Source organism: Phlebotomus argentipes, unplaced genomic scaffold (assembly GCF_947086385.1).
Source record: "Phlebotomus argentipes unplaced genomic scaffold, Phlebotomus argentipes genome assembly contig_6, whole genome shotgun sequence".
NCBI classification, from domain to species: Eukaryota; Metazoa; Arthropoda; class Insecta; order Diptera; family Psychodidae; genus Phlebotomus; species Phlebotomus argentipes.
In genome coordinates, this window is record NW_026776145.1 from 5056333 (window position 1) to 5076836 (window position 20504).

At 41.1% G+C, this 20504-nt stretch overlaps 1 protein-coding gene across 1 annotated transcript; it reads right to left on the reverse strand.

Moving 5' to 3' along the window:
• Window positions 1-593: 593 nt before the first annotated feature.
• LOC132261179 (bicaudal D-related protein homolog) lies at window positions 594-20097 on the reverse strand. The gene is made up of 8 exons (XM_059759849.1): window positions 18938-20097; window positions 3462-3758; window positions 2304-2492; window positions 2054-2131; window positions 1720-1915; window positions 1396-1658; window positions 788-1045; window positions 594-725 (listed from the first exon to the last, which is right to left on the reverse strand). Exons 1-8 carry the CDS (start codon window positions 19169-19171, stop codon window positions 594-596), a joined length of 1647 nt encoding a protein of 548 aa, XP_059615832.1. The 5' UTR covers window positions 19172-20097.
• Between the last annotated feature and the right edge of the window lie 407 nt (window positions 20098-20504).

The window sequence follows — 20504 nt, forward strand, 5'->3', positions numbered from 1 at the left end:
TTTTTGTTTAGTATAAGAATTCTATCATTAGAAAAGGGAAAATCAGTTAAAATTCTGACAACAAGCTTAATGTAGGATTAAATTCTTTGGGGGGATTAATCATTTCGTCCTCTCGCTAGAACACACCATCAATAATAACATGAGCTCACAAGAGTTGTGCCCGCGCATAAGAGTTGCATTAGGGATTCTATTAATTCCTAAGCAACCCAATCCCCAAATGAGACCAGCTTTCGAGCAAGGAATGTAATTTCTTTCTCTCTCAACGGCACAGAAGAGGGAGAGAAAACTAACACATGCGATCGATAATAAATTAATCAAAAGTAATAGAGAAAGATGTGGAAAAAAGATGTGGTTAAAGAGGAATAAGACGAAATTAGGCTACATTAAAAATTAATTTGGTCCAATTAAGTACAACGTGAAGGTGAATGCTTCCTCGTGGGGATCAGTACAGTGCCGCCCACACTTGAAATCTCATTGACACTCAGTGATTTGGAGCCCGGCCAGAGAATCAGTCGCCTCGGGATGAGGAGCGCGCGCAGGGATGCCATCTGAGAAGAATTAAATGCACAGGGGAAATTGAGTGGCTGTGGTGATCATCGCTGGAACAGGCTCAGGATTCTGTATGTTCTCTTAGGCACTGGAGGAGCGTCTTTGCTCTGTTTGCTCCTGTTCGTCTCGTTCAGCTTCATCTTCATCTGCTCCTCAATCAACTCATGCATGTCCATCTGGCAAAGAGCAGAGCCCATGAAAAATACTGACGGAGAAAGGGAGGGAAAGAAACACTCACCTGCCACTGCTCCAGTTGCTGCGACAGCTCCACTTTCTGCTGGATGGCCTCCAGAAGTTGACCGTTGGCCTGCATCAATTCCACGCGCGTCTTCGCCAGATCCACCTCTGCCTTCGTCCTCCTCGACACGGCGTTGTCTCTGTCCAGTCTCGCCTGAGCCACGGCTTCATCTTGCGCCAGAGAGCTCTGGCTGGCATCCTTTCGCGCCTGATCTCTCTCTTCCAGCGCGCTGCTCAGCTCCACTTCCAGAACGGACAACTGCAAGGAAAACACATAAACATTCTGTATCACAACCCAAGAAATAAGTTGAAAACCCTTTTCAATCTTGTCTAATAACAAAAAAAACACTCTAATTTTCAATCGCGTAAATTTTCTAGACTGCGCAGAGCACAGCTTCAGTTCATTTATGCCACTATTTCAAAATTTGAGAAATGATGTCGTAGCACGTGACCAAGAAGTTCAAGGAGCGTTTTAAATATTTAATTTCTAAGTTGTGTTGCTGAAAAATTGCCCCAAGAAGCGCTCCACCCACATAAAGTAGGAAATATTGATGTGAGAGCGCCACTGATGGCACACAAGGGCATAAGGAAGATGAGAAAAGCACTCACTTTGCTCTCCAGCTCCATGATGATGTCTTGCCGCCGCCGCAGCTCGTCCTCCTGGTCGGAGTTGGTGGTCCTCGCCTGATCCAGCATCGCCTTGAAGTGCACAGAGTCCAGGGCCATGATGCTCCTCATGAGATCGTCCGCCGTGGCGGAGAGCATTCCCTGCCGGAAGGGCTCTTTGTCTGAGGCGCCAGTCAGCCCGAAGTCCGATGGCTGGGAGGAGATTGTGTTGTCCATGGAGCCCAGCGACAAGTCCGAATGCAGACCTGCGAGAGCAGGAAAACATTGCAGAGGAGAGAAATGAGGAAGATTGTGGAGAGAACTCACCGGAATCGTCATCGTGGGTGCTCTTGAGAGTGCCGCAGAGAGCCTTGAGTTGCTTGTAAACAGCCTTTGCCTCCATGACGATGGGATGCAGGTGATGCTGATTGTTCTGGTGATCCTCCGTGGTGGCGTCCAGCTCCTCCTCGCACTCCATCTCGGCGAGCAGTGAGCGCGGCCCCTGCGTGGACTTTGGCGATCCCTGAGCGAAGGTGGAAGAGATTCGTCAGCGAAATGACATGCGTCTATCCATCAATCTTCCCAAAACCCGCCATTCAATATTCACTGAGGATGCGGTCGTAAAAGAGCCCCTCATCGGAATTCACGTCGCCACACTCACCTGATTGCCCGCATACTCGAGCCGCTCCGTCAGCGTGTTGTTCTCCCTCTGGAGGCGATCCAGCGTCCGAATGGTGGTCTGGAACATAATAAAGAGACACCTCCACACTTTATTGTCCAGCTCACCCACCTCCGCCTCCATTCGCCGCCACGGTGTTGGATGAAATGGGGCTCCGAAGGAGAGAAAAGGATTCTTCGCATCCCACATGAAATATTCACCGTGGCGGCGCAGAGGCAGGAAGCAGACTCACCTGCAATTTTGTCTCCTGCTCTCTCGCATGTCGCTCCAGCGAGTGTATCCGGTCGGAGGCCTCCTCGAGGGCGGCATTCAGAGCGTCCCTCTCGCGCACACACGCCTGCAATCGCTTCTCCAGCTCGCTCTTCTTCTCCGCCACCAGGCGAAGCTCATCCTTGAGACTCTCGAGGCTGCTCACGTGATCCTGCCGAGTGTGAGAAGGATATGAGACTATCCTAAATGCTCTCCCACCCCGTGAAAAATTCATCACTCTGCCAACTCTCCTCGCCAGCTTGGAAGATGGCCATAAAGAAGGCAACACATGAAATTTTTATATCACCCACCCGAGACTCAGTGAAGGTATTGGGAGAGGTGGCAGAATATTTGGGTTATTGCAACTCCACATTTTCCACTGGATTACATAAGTTTTGGCCTTTTTTGCTTTGCCCCCGACCAAGAAGTTGCACGAGAGTGCTCTAAATTGTAAGGAAGTTTCTCCTAGAGAAAGCGCCACAGGACGTAAATTCAGCATCTCAGGAGAAGACAATTTTCTCTAGTTTATCTTAGGGGAAGAGCATTTATTTTTGCTGTTCAGCTGCATGAGAAAATATTTATATTGTGCATTTTTGGGTTATGCAAATATTATGAGGAAGAGAGGAAAGAAACACTGAGAAAATGTATTATAAGATTTATCATAAGAGCTAATCTGCGAGAGCGAATTAATATTAAATATGCCAATATTGCAAAAGATTGCTTCAAAATCAGATCTGGAAGAAGTCAAGTGGTGTTCAGAAGAGATATTCTAATTAATTTGCTCTCTATAAAGTATGTTATTACATGATAAATTGCCCTATATTGGCATGTGAAAATCATTATAGTGTAATTTTCTCAAAGCATTGCTTCCTAATCAATGCGATGTAATCAATAACGCCTATTGAACTCGTACGAGAATCACTTTTCTCACACTAAATGGCTCACGATGGCAGTGGGAAAGGGTCGGCTTGGCGTTAAGGTGTTAAGCATTATATCGTTGCGGAATAGGTGAGAAAATTGAGTTATCACGATAGTGACCCCGCCGATGCCATCAATCTTTATGTTGCACGTGCCAAAAACACGGATTAAGTTTCCCAATTTGATGGCAAATGATAATTATATCGTGTGCACTGTAATTTACCTGTAAGCTCGTGTTGCGCAAACTGTACTGATCTCGCACTTCCTGCAATTGTGCCGTGAGCTGGGCTTCGAGGTGATTCGCCTCTTGCAATTGCGACGTCAGTCGGGCATTCTGTGCTGTGAGCTCCTCAATCAGGAGGGTCTTCTCGCGCTCCGCCTGCCTCACATTCTGCTCCTGTGCCTCCAATTTGGTCTGGAACTCCTTGAGATCCGCCTGCAGCTCCAGCACCCGCTGATCGCCGTCACTCTGCGCCATGGACAGCTTCCGACGCAACACATGCTTCTCCTGCTCCAAGTTCTGCAATGACAGAAGGGCAAACAGATGGGTTCATGAATAAATTTCTGGAGCATTGAGATTGGGATAAGACAGGGGGAGTTCTTTTGGCCAAGTGGATGGAACTTTCCAACGGTGTTTTGGCTTAATTTGCCAAGATGAGGGCTCAGGCAGGCGTCAAATTAGATAGTGAATCTCTCCCATGTGATATAAATTAATTGAAACATATTTCTCTGTGGTAATTGCACGAAGATTAAGTGATTACTTCCTCGCATCTTTCCCTCTCGATTCATCTCATTAATCAGCTGATCTCGACTGAAAGTGGCTGCGAGGAGAGCATGAAAGAGAGTGTCATAAAGCCCAGCCAGTGGAATATTTAATGATTCTCCACCTATCAAATTAAAAGAACAATTCCAGGAATACCATTTGAAATTCTAATTCTTTTGTATTGAATGCACATTCTAATCTCAGATGTGTTGAGCTAATAATGGCCTGAGAATCGTTCAAACTAGTGGTATATTCTCGTGGTTTATCTTCAAGAACCGTCTTTCAGTATTTAAATTCATCTATGAAACTGCATATTAAAATTATTATGCATAGTTCTATTCAATTCACCTCACAAAATTCAATTGCGAAACCGTTTTACCATTCCGGGTTCTGAGGAAAAACTGTTGCTATTGAGAGGATGAAAAGGTGAGAAAACGAGCCAAAGACAACCGTGCTTAATGCCAAAGGGCTTCTATTTCAGTCTTGCGACTTTTTATAAACTAATTGCGTGTAAACTGTTAATAATGATGTCACTTTATGTCTAAATTGCAACTGAGGCAAATGTGAGCTGCAGAGCCGCTAAATGAGCTGGTTTTGTCAATTTAAAAGTCATTAGAGTGATCCATAAAAACACGGCATAATTTATTACGTAATCACATTCGAAATTAGTGCAGAAAAAGAGGTTGAGGAACTTGATGACCGAACCAAATTCTCCTCAAACTCTCATGTTCAGGATATTGAGAAATTGAAAAGTCCAATTTTGTGGTGAAACTTCTCATTTTTGGCATGTGATAATTAGATACAAAACATTAGATATTGTTACATGTGAGCCCAATTAGATCACTCTCATGGGACTTTTGAAGATCGAGAGCCCATTGAGAGATGATTTACAATAGTTGAATTTTTATCGCTTCACTGGGTGATCTTCTGTAAGTAATTGTGTGGAGAAGATAGTGTTGAGTTTGAAGTATATTTTTATCTTCAACTCCAATGCGTGGGAAAGTTCAATAGAAAATCATTTATCTCACACACTTAAGCGCATAATGTGCGATTTTTCTGCCTCACTCACATTTTCAGTAGCAATTGGGTAAAAAAAAATCTAGGTAATGTCGGTAAACAGTTACAATAATTAAACCTCGATAATGGTATTGTTAGAGCTCTCTTCAGCAGATTTCGTGCTGAAGTCACGAGTTCACTGTTCCCATTCTGCGACTCCCTGAATTTGGTAACCAATTCCGGGGCTTATGACTCTGACCAGAATGATCTCACCTGTGTGATCTCTGGGAGCGAACAAAGAGCGGAAAAACTCACCGATTGACGGTGATTTGTCGCTCTCCGGGAAAAACTTTCACTAAGCAGAGAGCTAACGAAGGCAAGTGAGATAGAATATCAATTGAAAAATTAAAGAGTCAGTGAATGAAGATAGTTTTGGAGTCAATTGTCATGGTTGAGAGCCGCGAAATTGCACGAAATGGAAAGTGCATTCATAAAAAGAGCGTCTCCTCATCGCAAGAAAAGAGAGACAATATCATGAGTCATGTGAACTTCCTTCTTCCACGGAGGAATCAATCGCTCAAGCATGTCCCAGTGAAGACAATTAGAGCCACACCGCCTGGATTACGTGAACTGCCCAGGGTCACAGTGACTCTCTTTTCTCTTTAATCATTACTATGTTTACTTATGTGTGAGATTTAATCAAAGGGGAAAACGACTAGTAAGAAGTTGTCAATCTATGGAGATTTCTTCCGAGTCCTGCTTCTTGTTCACATTCCTGCGCTGTGTCTGACAAATGAGCAACACTTCTTCATTGATGAACACCCCATTTTTGTGTTTTCATCCGAAATTATTTGTTTTTGGTCAATTGCTTGCCTTTTCAATTAATCGTTGGAATTCCCATGAAAGAAACTCAATTCAGGTGACAACATCGCACTCAAATATAGTCATTTAGAGAGGCATTATGACAAGAGTCTTCGTGCTCTCCGTGGGTTGGGCATTGCGGTGACTTGCTGAGACGAAAAAACACACCTTAGAGACCAATTTTCATCCAATTAGTCAGAAATTATCTCATGACAATTCGTCATTTGCAATTCACCTTTCCAAGTGTTCATGGCAAGTGTATTTGCCCTCCGGCCTGTGGAGGTGCAGGAGTCTTAAGCCCATCCTTAGCGATTCTATTACGTGCAATTGGAATGCCGTCGGAATGTAGAACATCCACGACGATCATGTTACTCGTCAATTTGTTGAATGTGCACAAATGGATTCGCCGTTGAGGGTGGCTTTTGGCCGTCGTAAAGTGGATGAGATGCGAGGTGTGGCTCCACACCTGATATTGACTTTCCCCCATGACACCCATTTCGTTCTTTCCACCCTCAACCGCCCTGCAATTAGGGCTGTTCATGCTCCAAAAAATCCAGCTATGCAGAATGTGAGACAAGGTCAGAAATCGCTTGGGGAGGATTCCACCACCCTCACAGACAGAGTCACGCAAATTTCCAGCGGAAGTGAGTTGGGGGGTATTCGGTAATTTTCCCACCTTTGCGTTTTCCGGCACCTTGCCTAGAAACAAACATTTTATACATAGAGAGCGAGAAAAAAAACTCACCCGACAATTTTAATAGCCTCGCGAGAGTTCATGGAAAGTAATTAGGAGTGTATGCAGGTTGTTGAGTTTGGTAGTTTGGAAAATTTATTGTCATTCCTCTGTGTGGGCTTCTTATCGATTCTTTGTGCTCGCGATTGCACATGAAAAGCGTCACCGAGTTTCAATGTCAGAGCCTTGTCACATGGCGAACGTTGCTCGACTGTGTGTTTTATTCCTCTCCCTGGGTCAAACTATAAATAATTAACAAAAAAAAATGTACACGCAGGGACGGAAAAAGAACTGTTGCAGCCATAGAAACAATCGATTTATTACCAATCGCACAAATTCAATGCCTAATGAGAGAGGTTAATTTGACAAATAACCATCTCTCTTGAGATTTTCGTGCGCGCACAGAGTGTGGCAAAAGAGTTGAGCAAGACACATTCTTGTGGACAAATTTGTACGTTGAGCACTCCGTCTTTGGGTGCAAAGTGGTGCTATTATAGGAGAGCAAAAATTGAAAAATTGCAGAACGTGATTGGCAAACTAATGTGTACCATTTGGAGGCGAGAGGTGGAATGTCAGCCCGACAATGTGGGACAGAGCGCGACAAATTGCAATTCCCATAATGCAATTTGATGCAACTCATCAATTCAGTGTTGCAGGAGTGCGAAAGACTATTTTCCTCAGTGTTTTCAATCTCCTGACAGAGTGGCAAGTTGGAAATCTCTCTTTTGTTGTTAGCGCATGAAATACAATCACGTGCTGGGATTTTCTTAGCATGCGCCTTCAAATCATATTGTTGATAAAATGTAACATGAGACTATTTCTATACTGGAAATTTCTCTTTGTCTCCCGGAAATCTACAGCATGGAAACGTTGAAAAATCTCGGGCATTTATTTTTCAACTTGGCATGTTTATGAGGTCACACAGAGAGACTCTTTCTTCTGTGTGATTGTGGGTGGAAAAATTGGCCAATTTACAATTCAAGCCAATGATTCAATAATCTGAATCCTCACTGATATTTATGGTCATTGAGTGCTGTTATTTTTTCAGCCAAGAAGACAGAAAAAGGAATTTTATTGGCTAGTTATTGAGAAATTGCAGTTTGTTCCGTTTGTATCGCAACTCAATCGAAAAATCATTTTGCGATACGATCATTCACGTTCGACTGTTTGGCATGATTGAAAGGAAAAGACTCAAGAGTTTTCCTCTTTCGATTGGAATGATAAATATTTCTCATTCATTGATTTGCACTGAATATGCTTTTAACACTCTCGCTGCAAATATCGCGCATTTCTCATTCCGGTCAATTTGGAGCTGCAAAATGTATCGCAGCGAAAGAGATTCTGAATAAGTGGTCATTAATCATGATCTTGTCGACTTCCTGCAATGAATATATGGCCAATTTATTTGATTATGAAATGTTTTCTCCCTTTCTCCTGAAGATCAATCCCAAAAGCCACTGCAATTTGGCCACAATTCATTATTGTGATATGAAGAATTCTTCACTCTCTCTTTGCGCCCAGTCTTTTTGTAGAGTTATGCCATTGCCGTTGAATTGGTGTATAAAGAGCTGTGGAAGCTCTCATTTGGATGCTGCCGACTGGCGAAGCCGCCAGAGGGGAACGTTTAATAATCTGGCGGGGAAATAGAATTATAGCCGGATTTTATGGTATTATCTCGTTCATATAATCAATCGCCATGTGCTTGGAAGTCATGTAATATGGGGAGATTTTTCATTGAAACGGACTCTTGGGAAGAATTGCGTAAAGCGAGAGACAAAAAGGCCTTCCATTGTGTCTTGAGGTGGTTGAAAAATATTCCTCCAGTTGTTGCTGCCCATGCGGCTCGTGTACACAAGCATGGAAGCATATTTCAACACCTGGGCAAAAGGGAGTCAATGCGGGAGTCATTCAAGCGGGCACACTTCATTGAAAACTCCACTGTTTTTTTTTCTGCCAACTGTACACTCGCTTTTTCTCCATCTCTTACGCTTTTCCACGTGTGTCCACCTTTAAAGCCACAAAATATATGCACTTTGCTTCAAAAATCTCTCCCTCACGCACTTTTCCTTTCATTCGGACGCGACCGTTAATCAATTGGATGGAAATTGTTGCTCTCTCTCTGCATTTGAGTTGGTCTTTAGAGTGTTTTTCTTGTACGGCGCGCTTTTGTTGCTGAAATCATGCAATTTATCGAGCACGGCCGAGATACAACGTATGAGAGAGTGAAGAAAAAATTACCACATGTCGAACACTACGCGCTATGGCAAATCAATTGAAAGTGAAAAAACATAGAATCAGTGGAAAAATCAATGCATTGCCGTGGTATTTCCATGTTCAATTCCACCCACTTGTTAGATTGCTTTTTTTCTGCCGAAAGATCAACAAGATGGAAAATTCACAACACTATGTTGTGTGCAAAATTGTAAATATCATGTAGAGACTTTTGGTCACTCTTCTGTGGACACCCACACTTTGTGAGCAACTTCTTCTTTTGGGCTTTGCTGTGGCTCTCAAGGCGGAATTAATGTACGCGAATGAATAATTTATAGAACCTGAGAATTATGGTAATTTTCAGGTGGTCAAAAAGTCTCTCACATAAGAGGCATCCAATGCCAACGCAGAACATTAGTTATGTTATTTGCTGAGAGGCCAGTAAATGCTGTAATGACTGTTTTTGTAAATATTTTGCTCGCCTGCAGAGTGGGACAGTCTGCGAAAACACCCAATATTTTCCCTTTAACGCAAGTACGCAACCAAGAAATTCCTCCATTGCACGCCTCAAAGCTGTTATGAGGCTAATAAAGCGGTTAAATCTTAATCAATTAATTTACTCCATCAATTGATGAACTAATGGCGATGATAATCGATCAATTTGATCTTGTGCAACCCTGCTGATCCACCCAAAATCCTCCCGCTGACCGCACGATGATCTCAAAGCTGATTAATGCCTCGAGAGCTGTTGCGGACTCTCGAAACCGGTCGCGAACATACGCTTGGTGACTTCACCTTAACCTTTGCGTATGAGTCTCGACTGAGACACACAAGAGAGCATGAGATGAATCATAACGCGCCGCTGATGTAAGCTTCCTAAAGTCTTCTTGGCACATTTGATTGAACAATTTGCCACGGGGATTTATTGAGCAATGCCCGAAAGACAGCAAGAAAGTGTATGCAATTTATAGCTCGTGCGGAGAGAAGATGAATTTATTGCCAGGAAGTCTTGTCTTGCATTTGATCTGGCCAATTGATTTCCACTTGTATGCAATTTTCACTCTCTGTATGAAAAGTTTCAACTCTTGATGTCGAAACTATTGAAATTCATGCATCTTCCGGTCATCTTCACTCTCAACCGGCAAACAATTGAGATTCACTCTGAGATACAGCTTCTTTTTGCGCCTGACCAGCGAAAAGTAGAGTATGTCAGTGATTGAAATTGAATTTGGTATCGCGGTCATGTGAATCGTCTGCATTTTGCGTGTCCATCATCAACTCTGGGCGGATTAATTATGTCTTTGGCCATGAAGTGCTTGATTTGATGCTGTCTAAGTGGACGTTTTTCAACTCCTGGAGTGTGATTAAAGTGAAGTAACAATTTCTGGATGATTTTGTGCTGTCACGGTTCTTTTTTGCCACAATTACCGAATCATCAATTTAAGTTTTTATACACTTTCAATCACTCAATTGAAAAACCTTCTATTCTCTCGTGATTCCACTGAGAAACCGCCAAGATTCATTTTCTTCACGGAAGCTAAACTACGGCAAATTATGTATTCTCGCTTCCCTTCAGTCAACAATCTACGGATGCACATTCAATGAAATTAAATTATTCATTGAACGATATGGGGAATAACTCAGAAATTCGGAGTAATTAAAATTCCTTCGTAGCTGCATAAATACCACAAATTGATAACCTGATCCACACTTTTGTGACTTAGAATTCCTCACAAGAGGAAACATTGACCATTAAGAAATTCCACTGAATCAACGACAGTGCACAGAGATTTTGGTAACATATGCGAAAATATTCACTTGAGATTTCACAAAATGTGTTGTAAAGCAAATTTGCACCTCAAATTAAATGCCAATGCAAAGATACTAATTTTCATCCCAAAGTACACGCGTGATTTTTTTGCAATCATTTACTCTTAATATTTTTATGCAATTGGAAATCGCGCGCGCCTCTCGCTAAAATTTTCATTTCACAAAAATTGGAAAAGAAAACAAAAGGCCTGAAAAACACCTTTCCAAGTGAAACAATTGTGGTTTTGGCATCTCAAGGAGTTTCGCGAAGAAAGTTCACACTTCCTCTCGTTGAGACGCGCGCGACTTTCTATTCTTTGAGCCTCTGAATTGAAATTCTTGAATTCGTGAATGTCGCTCTCAAAATGATGAAAGACCAGAAAGATTCTTTGTTCCTTTGTGCGCGAGAAGTACTTTTTTTTTGTCATACCTGACTGAATCACCTTGAGGTCAAGAAATGCTCAAGAATCAGTACAAAAACACCGTCTGATCGTTCCTTCAATCGCAATTAAACGCAAAGGGGAATTTGCAGTTCCACGCGGAGGAAGTAACTTCGTGTGGACTCATCAAAGTGGAACAGTCTTTGAGTGCGCACATCATTTTCTTGACCATCAAGCCCGATGTTTGTCTCTGGGTGCTTAAGCAACTTTTAAAGATAGTCATTCTGCTGCTGCCTGATTTCAGCTCTTAAGTCACCCAGAGGCCGCATCGCGACGGCCCATTAATCGCATAAGTATTTTTCAAACACCGACCATTATTCCTCCTAATAAAACACCGAATATTTCCTTCTTGTACACGGCGAAATTGTTCAATATTTCACACATCGCGGCGTGAGTCATTCGGAATTCTCCCACACGAAGCCACGTTAATCAATGGTGGTGGTGGCAAAACAAGGAGGGGGATTATTTGGAAAAAGAGCACGAGATTGAGTAGAAAGTATGAGTGTTTATCTGGGTTCCCAAAGCGTGACACTTTTCCTGACGGCTGCGCCTTACCTTTGGGAAGATGCTCAAGAGGTAGAAGAGCACAATGAGGAGCGTCTCACACTTTCGCCTGGAGAGATGATCCACTATCCATCGAGTGACACACTCCATGGACTAAGACAAACCCCCGCGGATTCCACCTCGTGCGGCGTATGACTAAAATTCAATAAAATCCCATGCAACATATTACCCTCCGCGCGGTTTCACATTCCTTCGGCAAAATATCTCTGCAAGGTGTTACAAAATTGCCCAGAGAATATGGGGTAAATAAAAAATAACTAATAATTTTCTATGATTTTTCAGGTGGATTAATTTTCGGAGCAGCGCATTGAATAACAGACTCGGCGAATTGATTGTCTTCGCGGTAATTTTACATCATCATCATTACAGGTGAGCTCATTAGGGAAGAATGTTGGCCGAGAGACATTTTTCCTAATTTGCAATTATTCCACCCTCCCACAGACACCGAACAATGCATATTTGCCATGATTTGTGCGACACTTTCACACTCCTCAACCCACGCCATTTCCTCCATCATCGCCAGGTAAATAATACCTCTTCTCTCTTCTTCCACCTCCATTGTCATACAACACTTTTTCGTGTGTCTTGTTGTTTGTCAGGCTGAGGAATTGTGTCACAGCGTAACACTCTACTTCTTATTATTTGCAAATTTATTGAATACAAATGCCACCGTGAAAGCTCTCTTCATTGCACGTGGTCAAACTGGGAGGAGTCTTTATGTTTATTTCCCATGAACTGTATCAAGCAATGTACAAAAACCAGTGGTTAAAATGAGGAAATCCTCCCAAAGACCACTAATCATAGCGCTCTCAAGTGGCTTTTTATGCGCCACATCAAAATTCACCCTTCTGTGTGTGAATTTCTCATGGCAAAAGCCCATTTTGCTGGGTAAAGGAAGTCACTCTCCTCATCGTATTTTTATCGCTGAATATTGCCTTGGAAATTTAGCTCTTTTTATCTAATTTCTGCGCCTCTGATGGCTTCCTCCCGAAAAAAACTGCCAATTAGAGACATTTCAAAATACCTCCGAGAGAAACACCTTGGTAAACAATCATATGATCACTTTGGGTGGGAAGAAATGATAGAAAAACATATATTATGAGCTTGGATTTCACATCACAGCTCATCTGTGAGACCAATTGACAAAATCAGTAGCAGAAAATTGAGCAGTTAAGTGCAGAAGATCAGGAATTGTAATGATTGCAAATGCAAAATGTTTTATCAAATCTTCATTTTAGATCTTAATGGTTCTATTCACTGAAACAGAAGCAATCAAACTCTTTTAAAAACAATACAATTAGATTTTGACTGACTTTGTGATTCCATCAAACTTGGAGTTGTCCGCAAAAATCTTGGTTTCACATAAGCTGAACGGAGCAAACTCTTCTCCACTTTTTATTTTAATTCCTCAGTGGAAAATAATTAAATATACATTTCCACAATTGAGATTGACGTCGGAAAAAAATTCATCTCGTGTGCAGCTTTATCAATTTTTCTCGGTATTCACGGCTTATGGCAAAGTGCGCAAAAAGAGTTTTCTTTTTTCCAATTCAAACAGTCTCTGTTTAATATTCTGTCTCACCTGGCGATATTTCTTTTCCTCGCCAGCAGTTTTGATAGGGGAAAAAATTACGAAAGATGTTTAAGAGATCTTTAGTAAATAACATTAGGTTGAATATACGAAACCATTTCCAAACGTCACGTATGAAATTGCGACGGAATTATACAACGAAACCTCATTAGATTTGTGACATCTTCAGGTGATTTTTTCTTAAATTTAATATCATTGTTGGATGTATTTAATTAATAGATTCTCCACACTCTCGCAACCGTCTTTAGACTTTTAATAAAATATACACGCGCTTCTTATGTAAGTTGGCAATGTCTCTGGAAAAAGCTGGCGGTAAAATATGAGACGAACAGCTAAATAAATAATAAATGGTGTAAAGAGGTGTGTGAGAAAATGAATGGGGATGAACAAAAGAGAAAGAATATGAAAGGGTTTGCGTAATTTTCCCCCCATTTCATTTTTTTTTGTACAAAATGCTGTAATTTTTTGCCATCAATTTGATGAAAAGCTTTGATATTGTATAATATGGCCATTTTCTTAAGAAATGCAGCAGTTAAACATGAAAGTTTTTCCTTTTCTTGCATTCTATTTTCACAAATTCTGATGGTGGGGATTTTTCGCTCAAATGTATGTGCGAGAAATTAAGTAGTATTTCCGTAAAATTTCAGAGTAAGATTGAGAGGTAAAAATGTACACGATGATAAACTATTGTGAAGATTCTCTTTTGCCTTTGTCTCAACAGAGGTCTCACAATTTATGCTTTATGAATTATGGCTGAAGATTCCTATCAAGCACAGAGAGTTGGATATCAGAAGAGATCATTGAGGTTTTCTGGCCACTCTCAAGCTGGAAGCATTCCTGCCAGTCCAGAGGAATTTCATATATACAGTTAGCGAAGGAAAATCCAAAGAAATGGAGTATATTGTTTATTTGACTCCCAGCCGCACAGCAAAAGAAGCAAATGATCTCAAAAGTGATAAATGCACAGACTTTCCTGAAAAAACACATGTTGAGATGAAATGTTGCCAGTCAATGTGGAAGATTTTCCATTTATTTTTCTTCGCCACTGCATCAAAAGCGTTACATTGACGGGAAAATTCCATTTAATTTCTATTCTCGTGTGAGATTTCACAAATTAAATGCGAAATCAAAACCTATCTCAGGCCTCAGGAGTGAAATTATTAAAATATTTTCACACTAGATTCTGATGGTTAATTAGGTGAAATTCATGTGCTGGATGGGAAAGAATTTAATCGATTTGCAATAGAAAATAAGATCACGATTGCAACATTGAACTGAAGATATTGAGCAGCTGCTGTGCATTTCCGAGACTTTTCTGAAAGAATCTCTTTCTTGTCGTCATCTGTTGATCTAGTAAAAACATTATGTTGAGTGAAAGAGGAACAGCGAGAGAAATCTCAGGGAATGAGTTGAGAAAACTTAGATTAATGATAGGTAAAATATACAGGGAAAGTTGCTCATAATGAGCAATATTTTCGTGAGAATTTATCAAAATAAAATTGAAAAATATCCACATCTATTCGGAGTCTGTTTATCTCACAATCTGAATCAGTGTAATTTGTGATTAATTGGATTCTAAAATTCGCATCTGGAGTTCATTCAACTCTGCGTCTGTGTGTAACTCTACACTAATTTTATATTGACAATTAGCGTATGTTGACCCTAAAAATAGACCCAATAATAAAATGGAGGGAAAAACAGCATCAAAGTCAGACTAACAATTAATTTAGTGAAGTAATTTTCGCCCACGCTGCGCATTTTTTACCAGCATTTAATTAGCTGACGCGAAGGAAAATTGCAAAAAAACACACACATTATGGGAAACGTGAGAGAAATCTTTGTGCGGCGTTGAGTTTAAATTTTGTCAAATGAAAATTGCAAATAGAAGGAAATATTGACACCGACCGTGGAGAATAAAATAAAGAACGATGGTGGAAGAGGGGGGAGAGGATTGTGCAAAAGAATCAGTGAACCGTCAATCTCTTAGCATCTCCTCAAACACCATGAGTCACTCTGGACTAGAGCTTGTCTTGGCCGTTTCGCAAGGCAAAGTATCATGCTGAATTATTTCCAAATTCGACTTTTACACTAAATTGCGCTACATTTATTGTTCTTGCTAAAATAATAGGCTAGAGCGAGCGCAAAGTGAGAAAGGGAGAAGTGAAAAGTGAGAAGGAAAACATTAAGCACAACATTTCATAATTATTCTAGTCGACTGATCATCAAAATGTGCCCCCTAAAATTGCATAAAGCTCTCACAGAGTTTCTTCAAATGTTACTTCAGTGCTCTTCTTGTCCCTTGCACGCACTGCTCTGTTGAGAAACTCTTTCTTTATTGTGCGCCTCTGTGTTGTTGTGATCTTTTGCAGGGATCGAGGAAAAATGTCACCGCATGGCATTTCTTTCGACAAAGAAGCACTTGTTGAGTGTGGAGAGGAAAAACTGGCACAAGATGTGGCGAGGAAGTCGATGATGTGCTTCTGTGGCGACACACAAACAAAAAAAAAGGTGAGCAGAAGACGATTGCATATAGTGAAATTAATCTCTGAGGCGCGCACTAAAAGGAGCATAAAAGACATAGTAAATCTACTATACCTAAATATGCAGCCAAGCATCTCCGCGAGGTAGAAGAAAATGATATGAAATGATGAAAATTGTTGTGATTGATGATCTCTAGCAGAAAGCAGTTGAAAGAGGGAAAATTACCATTGAAGTTGCGAGGGTTAATAGCTTGGAAAAGAAATGTGCGCGACAATTTGTTGCGTTGAAAAAGAGCCACCAAAATGTTCAGATAGAATCGCGGACAAGTTCTGGTCAAGAGATCAGGAAAATTTATGGCTTCAGCTTTGCAACAAGTTGCTGCTAATTGTATAAAAAACAAATCTTTAATTTACAACCCATCGTGCTAATTGCGAATTCACTCCACATATAATTGAAACTAGCCTTGAAGGCCTTGTTTCATAGCCACACTTTGCGGATTTTGCAGAAATTGCGTACAAGAATGAAAAAAAGAAACAATTAGAAGACAAATAGATCGCGGATTGATATCAGGGATTGAACATTTCCGCCTCTTGTTTTATTGCATCCTTGGACTCTGCAATTTTCTCTCATCTAATGAACTTACAACACATTTTGAATGCGAAGAAAATTTACAGAAATACATCGAAACACCAGGAAGAATCGCAAGATTCGATTTAGCAAAATAGTGCATTTTGACTTGGACAAATTACCTGCAATTCTGTCTCAACGTTTAAATGGTGAAGAGACATAAGAATAGCAATAAGGAAAGTGAAGAAAAACGCACAACGACCACAAGAGTCTGACTGTATGGCTTTGAATTTATTGGTCAAGATAAATGCTGAATATATTGAGTAACTTTTATCCAATGGCTCGTGTGTGTGATTTTGTATTTGTTGACTTCGAGGTCAGTTGTGTCTGTCTGAAAAGCCCAACCATTCACTCTCCATCTCAAGCCTGCCAAGAGACACTCGAGGCGAACAATGAAACGTCTCAGAAAAGCCACAATCTTGCAGAAACTCTTGGTCAATTGGGTGATTTTCTATGGAAGTTGTACGTTTTTCTCACTTGAGCCACAAGAATCGCCATAAAATCACCTGAAAGCCCATTCATTTTTTCCTGCACTCTCAACTCCCTCTCAATTACTAATTGTATGCACTGCAAGTTGTGTTATTTCCTCCATAAATGTTTGGTTATTGGCGATTTAAGATTCGATTATCGATAGCACACCTAAAACGAGTGTAATTGAATTACTTAAAGGTGCTATGGCTTATGAATTGGGTCATATAACTATATCATGATTTATAATACTTCACGTGATGCATGAACAAACAGTCTGGCAAGGGTTAAATTCATGAAAATTCCCTCCATTCATTTTCCTCATTATATATTTTTATACTCTATGAAAAATCTCTCATGAAGCTGACGAGGTTTCATGAGACACACGATAGACAAACCGCAGGCCACGGGATATTTTTGAAATACACTTCACATGGTCAAAGAGTCAAATGGGTGGTATTAATACATGTAATAATATACTATTCATTTGGCAATATTTGCTTTGTCGACTCATGGAAAAATCACCCATTTCCGCATTTCGATTTTTGCCTATGAGTTATTTTGATTGTTAAAAGTCATGTGCAATCAAATTAATGGAACGAAGGGTCGTCAGACTCTGTCTATCTATCGGAATGCTCTGAGAAATGGATGGCAATAAAATCCTGTGCACATGTTGATAAAGAGGCGTGATTGGAGATGCTCTCTTCCCGATAGAAGCATGCGGAAATTGAGTGAATTCCCGCAGTGAATGTCTTCCCTATATTAATATTCGCCCTCCACTCTCGGAAATTCATTAACCCAAAACACACCCAAGACGCCGAAGAAGTGGAAAAGAAATGGAAAGAGAGAGAGAAAAATGCAAAGAGAAATATCACGAAAGAAATGAAATTGAGAAGTGAGCGCGAATGAGCACGCAAATTACCCAGTGGGACAGAATTAGAATTAATTAAATTACATATTGAAACTCTTTTCTTCGCTTTCATAATGGTCACGCTGTGGGGGAACAGCAAAAAAATCGCACACAGTGTGAAAAACGCTGCTGATGCAGTGATGAAGGGATTTGTGACGACAGAGGGATAATCCGCTGCATACCAATGAGACATGGATGGTGTCACAGGGCAAATAAAGTGTTTTGAAAGGCTTCGTTGCATTGCAACAAAACACACACGGCGCTCAGATGACGTAAATCTTGGCAAAAACCCTCAAACCTTGAGGCTAAAGCGCGCGGCTTTTTATCTCGCTAGAGGGTTTCTTGCATCCATGAGACGAAGAATCCTTGGCGGACATTTGAAGCCAGAGTAATGAACTTTTCCCATTGAATATTTAAATTGATTTTGTTGCTCGCATCTCACGATGCTGTATTGACTCATCGGATTGGTCATTTTGAGGATGAGTAGTTGCACAATTGATATGATGTTAGGCGTCAAAAATAATAGTGATCTTAAGATATTCCAAGGGGTTTTGCAACGGTTTCATACTGCAAAATGAAGCACAAGTGACAATTTCAGTTTGAACCTGAGCTTAAATTTTCCCAGTTCACAACAGATGATCTAAAGTCAAGAAATAAGACCTTTCTTCTTACTATATTTATGTAAATGGGAAAGTTGTAATACTTTTCAAGCATCCATAAATATAACTATAAGTTAAATGCATTCCGTGACATCATTATTCATTGCATAAACCTTATATTCTTGGTATTTATATTCAATGAGTGCAATTAAAATATTCTCCCGAGCCAATATGATATCATTCATCAATGATTCGTGAAGGCTATCACCTGAAATACAATCAACACACTAACGATCATATTTCAAATGATCATCAAATATGATCGCTTAAGCATTTTTGTGATGAAAAGGTCGAGGCGAAGAGATATTCAATACACAAAAGGTGTAACTTTAATTAAATACTTATCAATTGAACTGTCTTGTTTCCTGATACTTTGCAAATATATATTTCACAATCTTATATTTCTTTCGCGGGACTCGCGCTCTGAATTTCATGAGAAACCTTCACAGTATAAATTCAGTCCAATTGCTGATCTTTTTCATACATCTCGCTTGAGTCCATTTAATAATTTGGCGTGTGTTTTATTTGGTGAAAACGTGACCACGAGAAGGTGATATTTGCAAAGAAATTCACTCTGATGACTCACCTCAAGCTTAGTCGAGTACTCCTCAATGATTTTCTCCTGTTGCTTGGCCAGCTCTTCGTTCTTCTCCAGCAGCGCCTTGCCCAGCTCGGCGGCCAGGACCAGGTCGGCCTCCTTCTGCTGCAATTGCGTCCAGAGATCACCCTCTGACGCCTTGCCGTTGTCTGGCGGCCTCGTCTCCATGTCGAATATGTAATCCTCGAGGGTTGGTTTGGTCTTCTTAGCTGCCGTTGCCATCACTTTTCGCACTCGTGAGTGGTTGATGATTTATGGATTCCGTGGCATAAAATTGTGAAGAAGAGTCGTTGAAAATACTCAATTTTTATCACTCTTGGACACGAAATCACATAATTTTCTCTTTTTCTTCACACTCTCCAAAGCCACAGGGCAAAAATTCCAGATTAATAAGCAGTGATGCTCATGTTTGTAAATAAATTTACGGGGAAAATCCACTTTTTGTCACTTTCAACCACTGTTTTATTGATTGTGGCACACTGTATTTTTATCGATTTCTCCAGAGTATCGGGATTACTCAATCTTTCGCTGGTCTTTTTTCCAGCACATTTTTGGCCAGTGCGAAATGTGAGATAATTGTGCAAAATCGTACACAAGTTCGAGAGAGTCGAAATTTTCCACAAACAGGCACAAGATGAAGGTTGAAAGAAGTTCGCACGCAAATTCTCTTTATAGGTGTAGAATATAGAGAACAATGTAACGATAAATACTATATTGATTAGAAACTGATGTTAAATGTGTTGTTAAATTTAAAGCTTCAATGTCTCGAGATGTAATTGCACTTTTCTCCACACATTCTCACTCGTTCGATGTCGTGTGAGTCAATATCAGCCAGAGAGCACACTGGATACCAAAATCCCACTTATTATTTCAGGTGAGTCACTGGGCATGATGGAAGTCTCATCGGCTTTGTGTATCTCTGGCGATAGCACTGACTGATAAGGGCGCGCGCGATCGGCGACGAGGGACAAATTGGAAAATTCAATACAGCTGTACAGATACGAGGGTGGGAAATTGATTGGGCAGGAAATGCTCTATCACTGTTCCTCCTGACACGGCGCACCGCGAAAGTGGGAGCGAGGAATGAAGGCAGCAACAGTTCCACCTCAACCAGTCACACAACCAACACTGAGAGTCTCATGAACTCTGGAGTCTCTGGCCACCGCGATAGTTTCATGCCACGAGCGCGAGAGTGGTGCTCCGCTGCGCGAGGAGGACGGAAAAGCTGCCCGGCCACGAGGCAGAGAGAGAGCAGCACAGGCCCATGAGGTGAGGAGCGTTCGGCTCTCCCAATGAAAAATGATATCGAGAGAGAATTCAACGGAATGAAAACGGTAAAAGTCGACAAAGAACTTTTTGGCACACTGCAGAAGAAGAGAGAGAGAGAGGCCTCCTGTGGGAGGAAATATGGGAAAATTCTCATGATTTTCGCGCGCCAAAACAATCACTCTACAATTCCCGGATCTGCCGGGGAGACAATCAGCAAATGGGCAGACACTTGGTCTATTTTTTGTGCGCTTCTAACCACGCGTTGCCGCCCACGCTCCTCAGCACA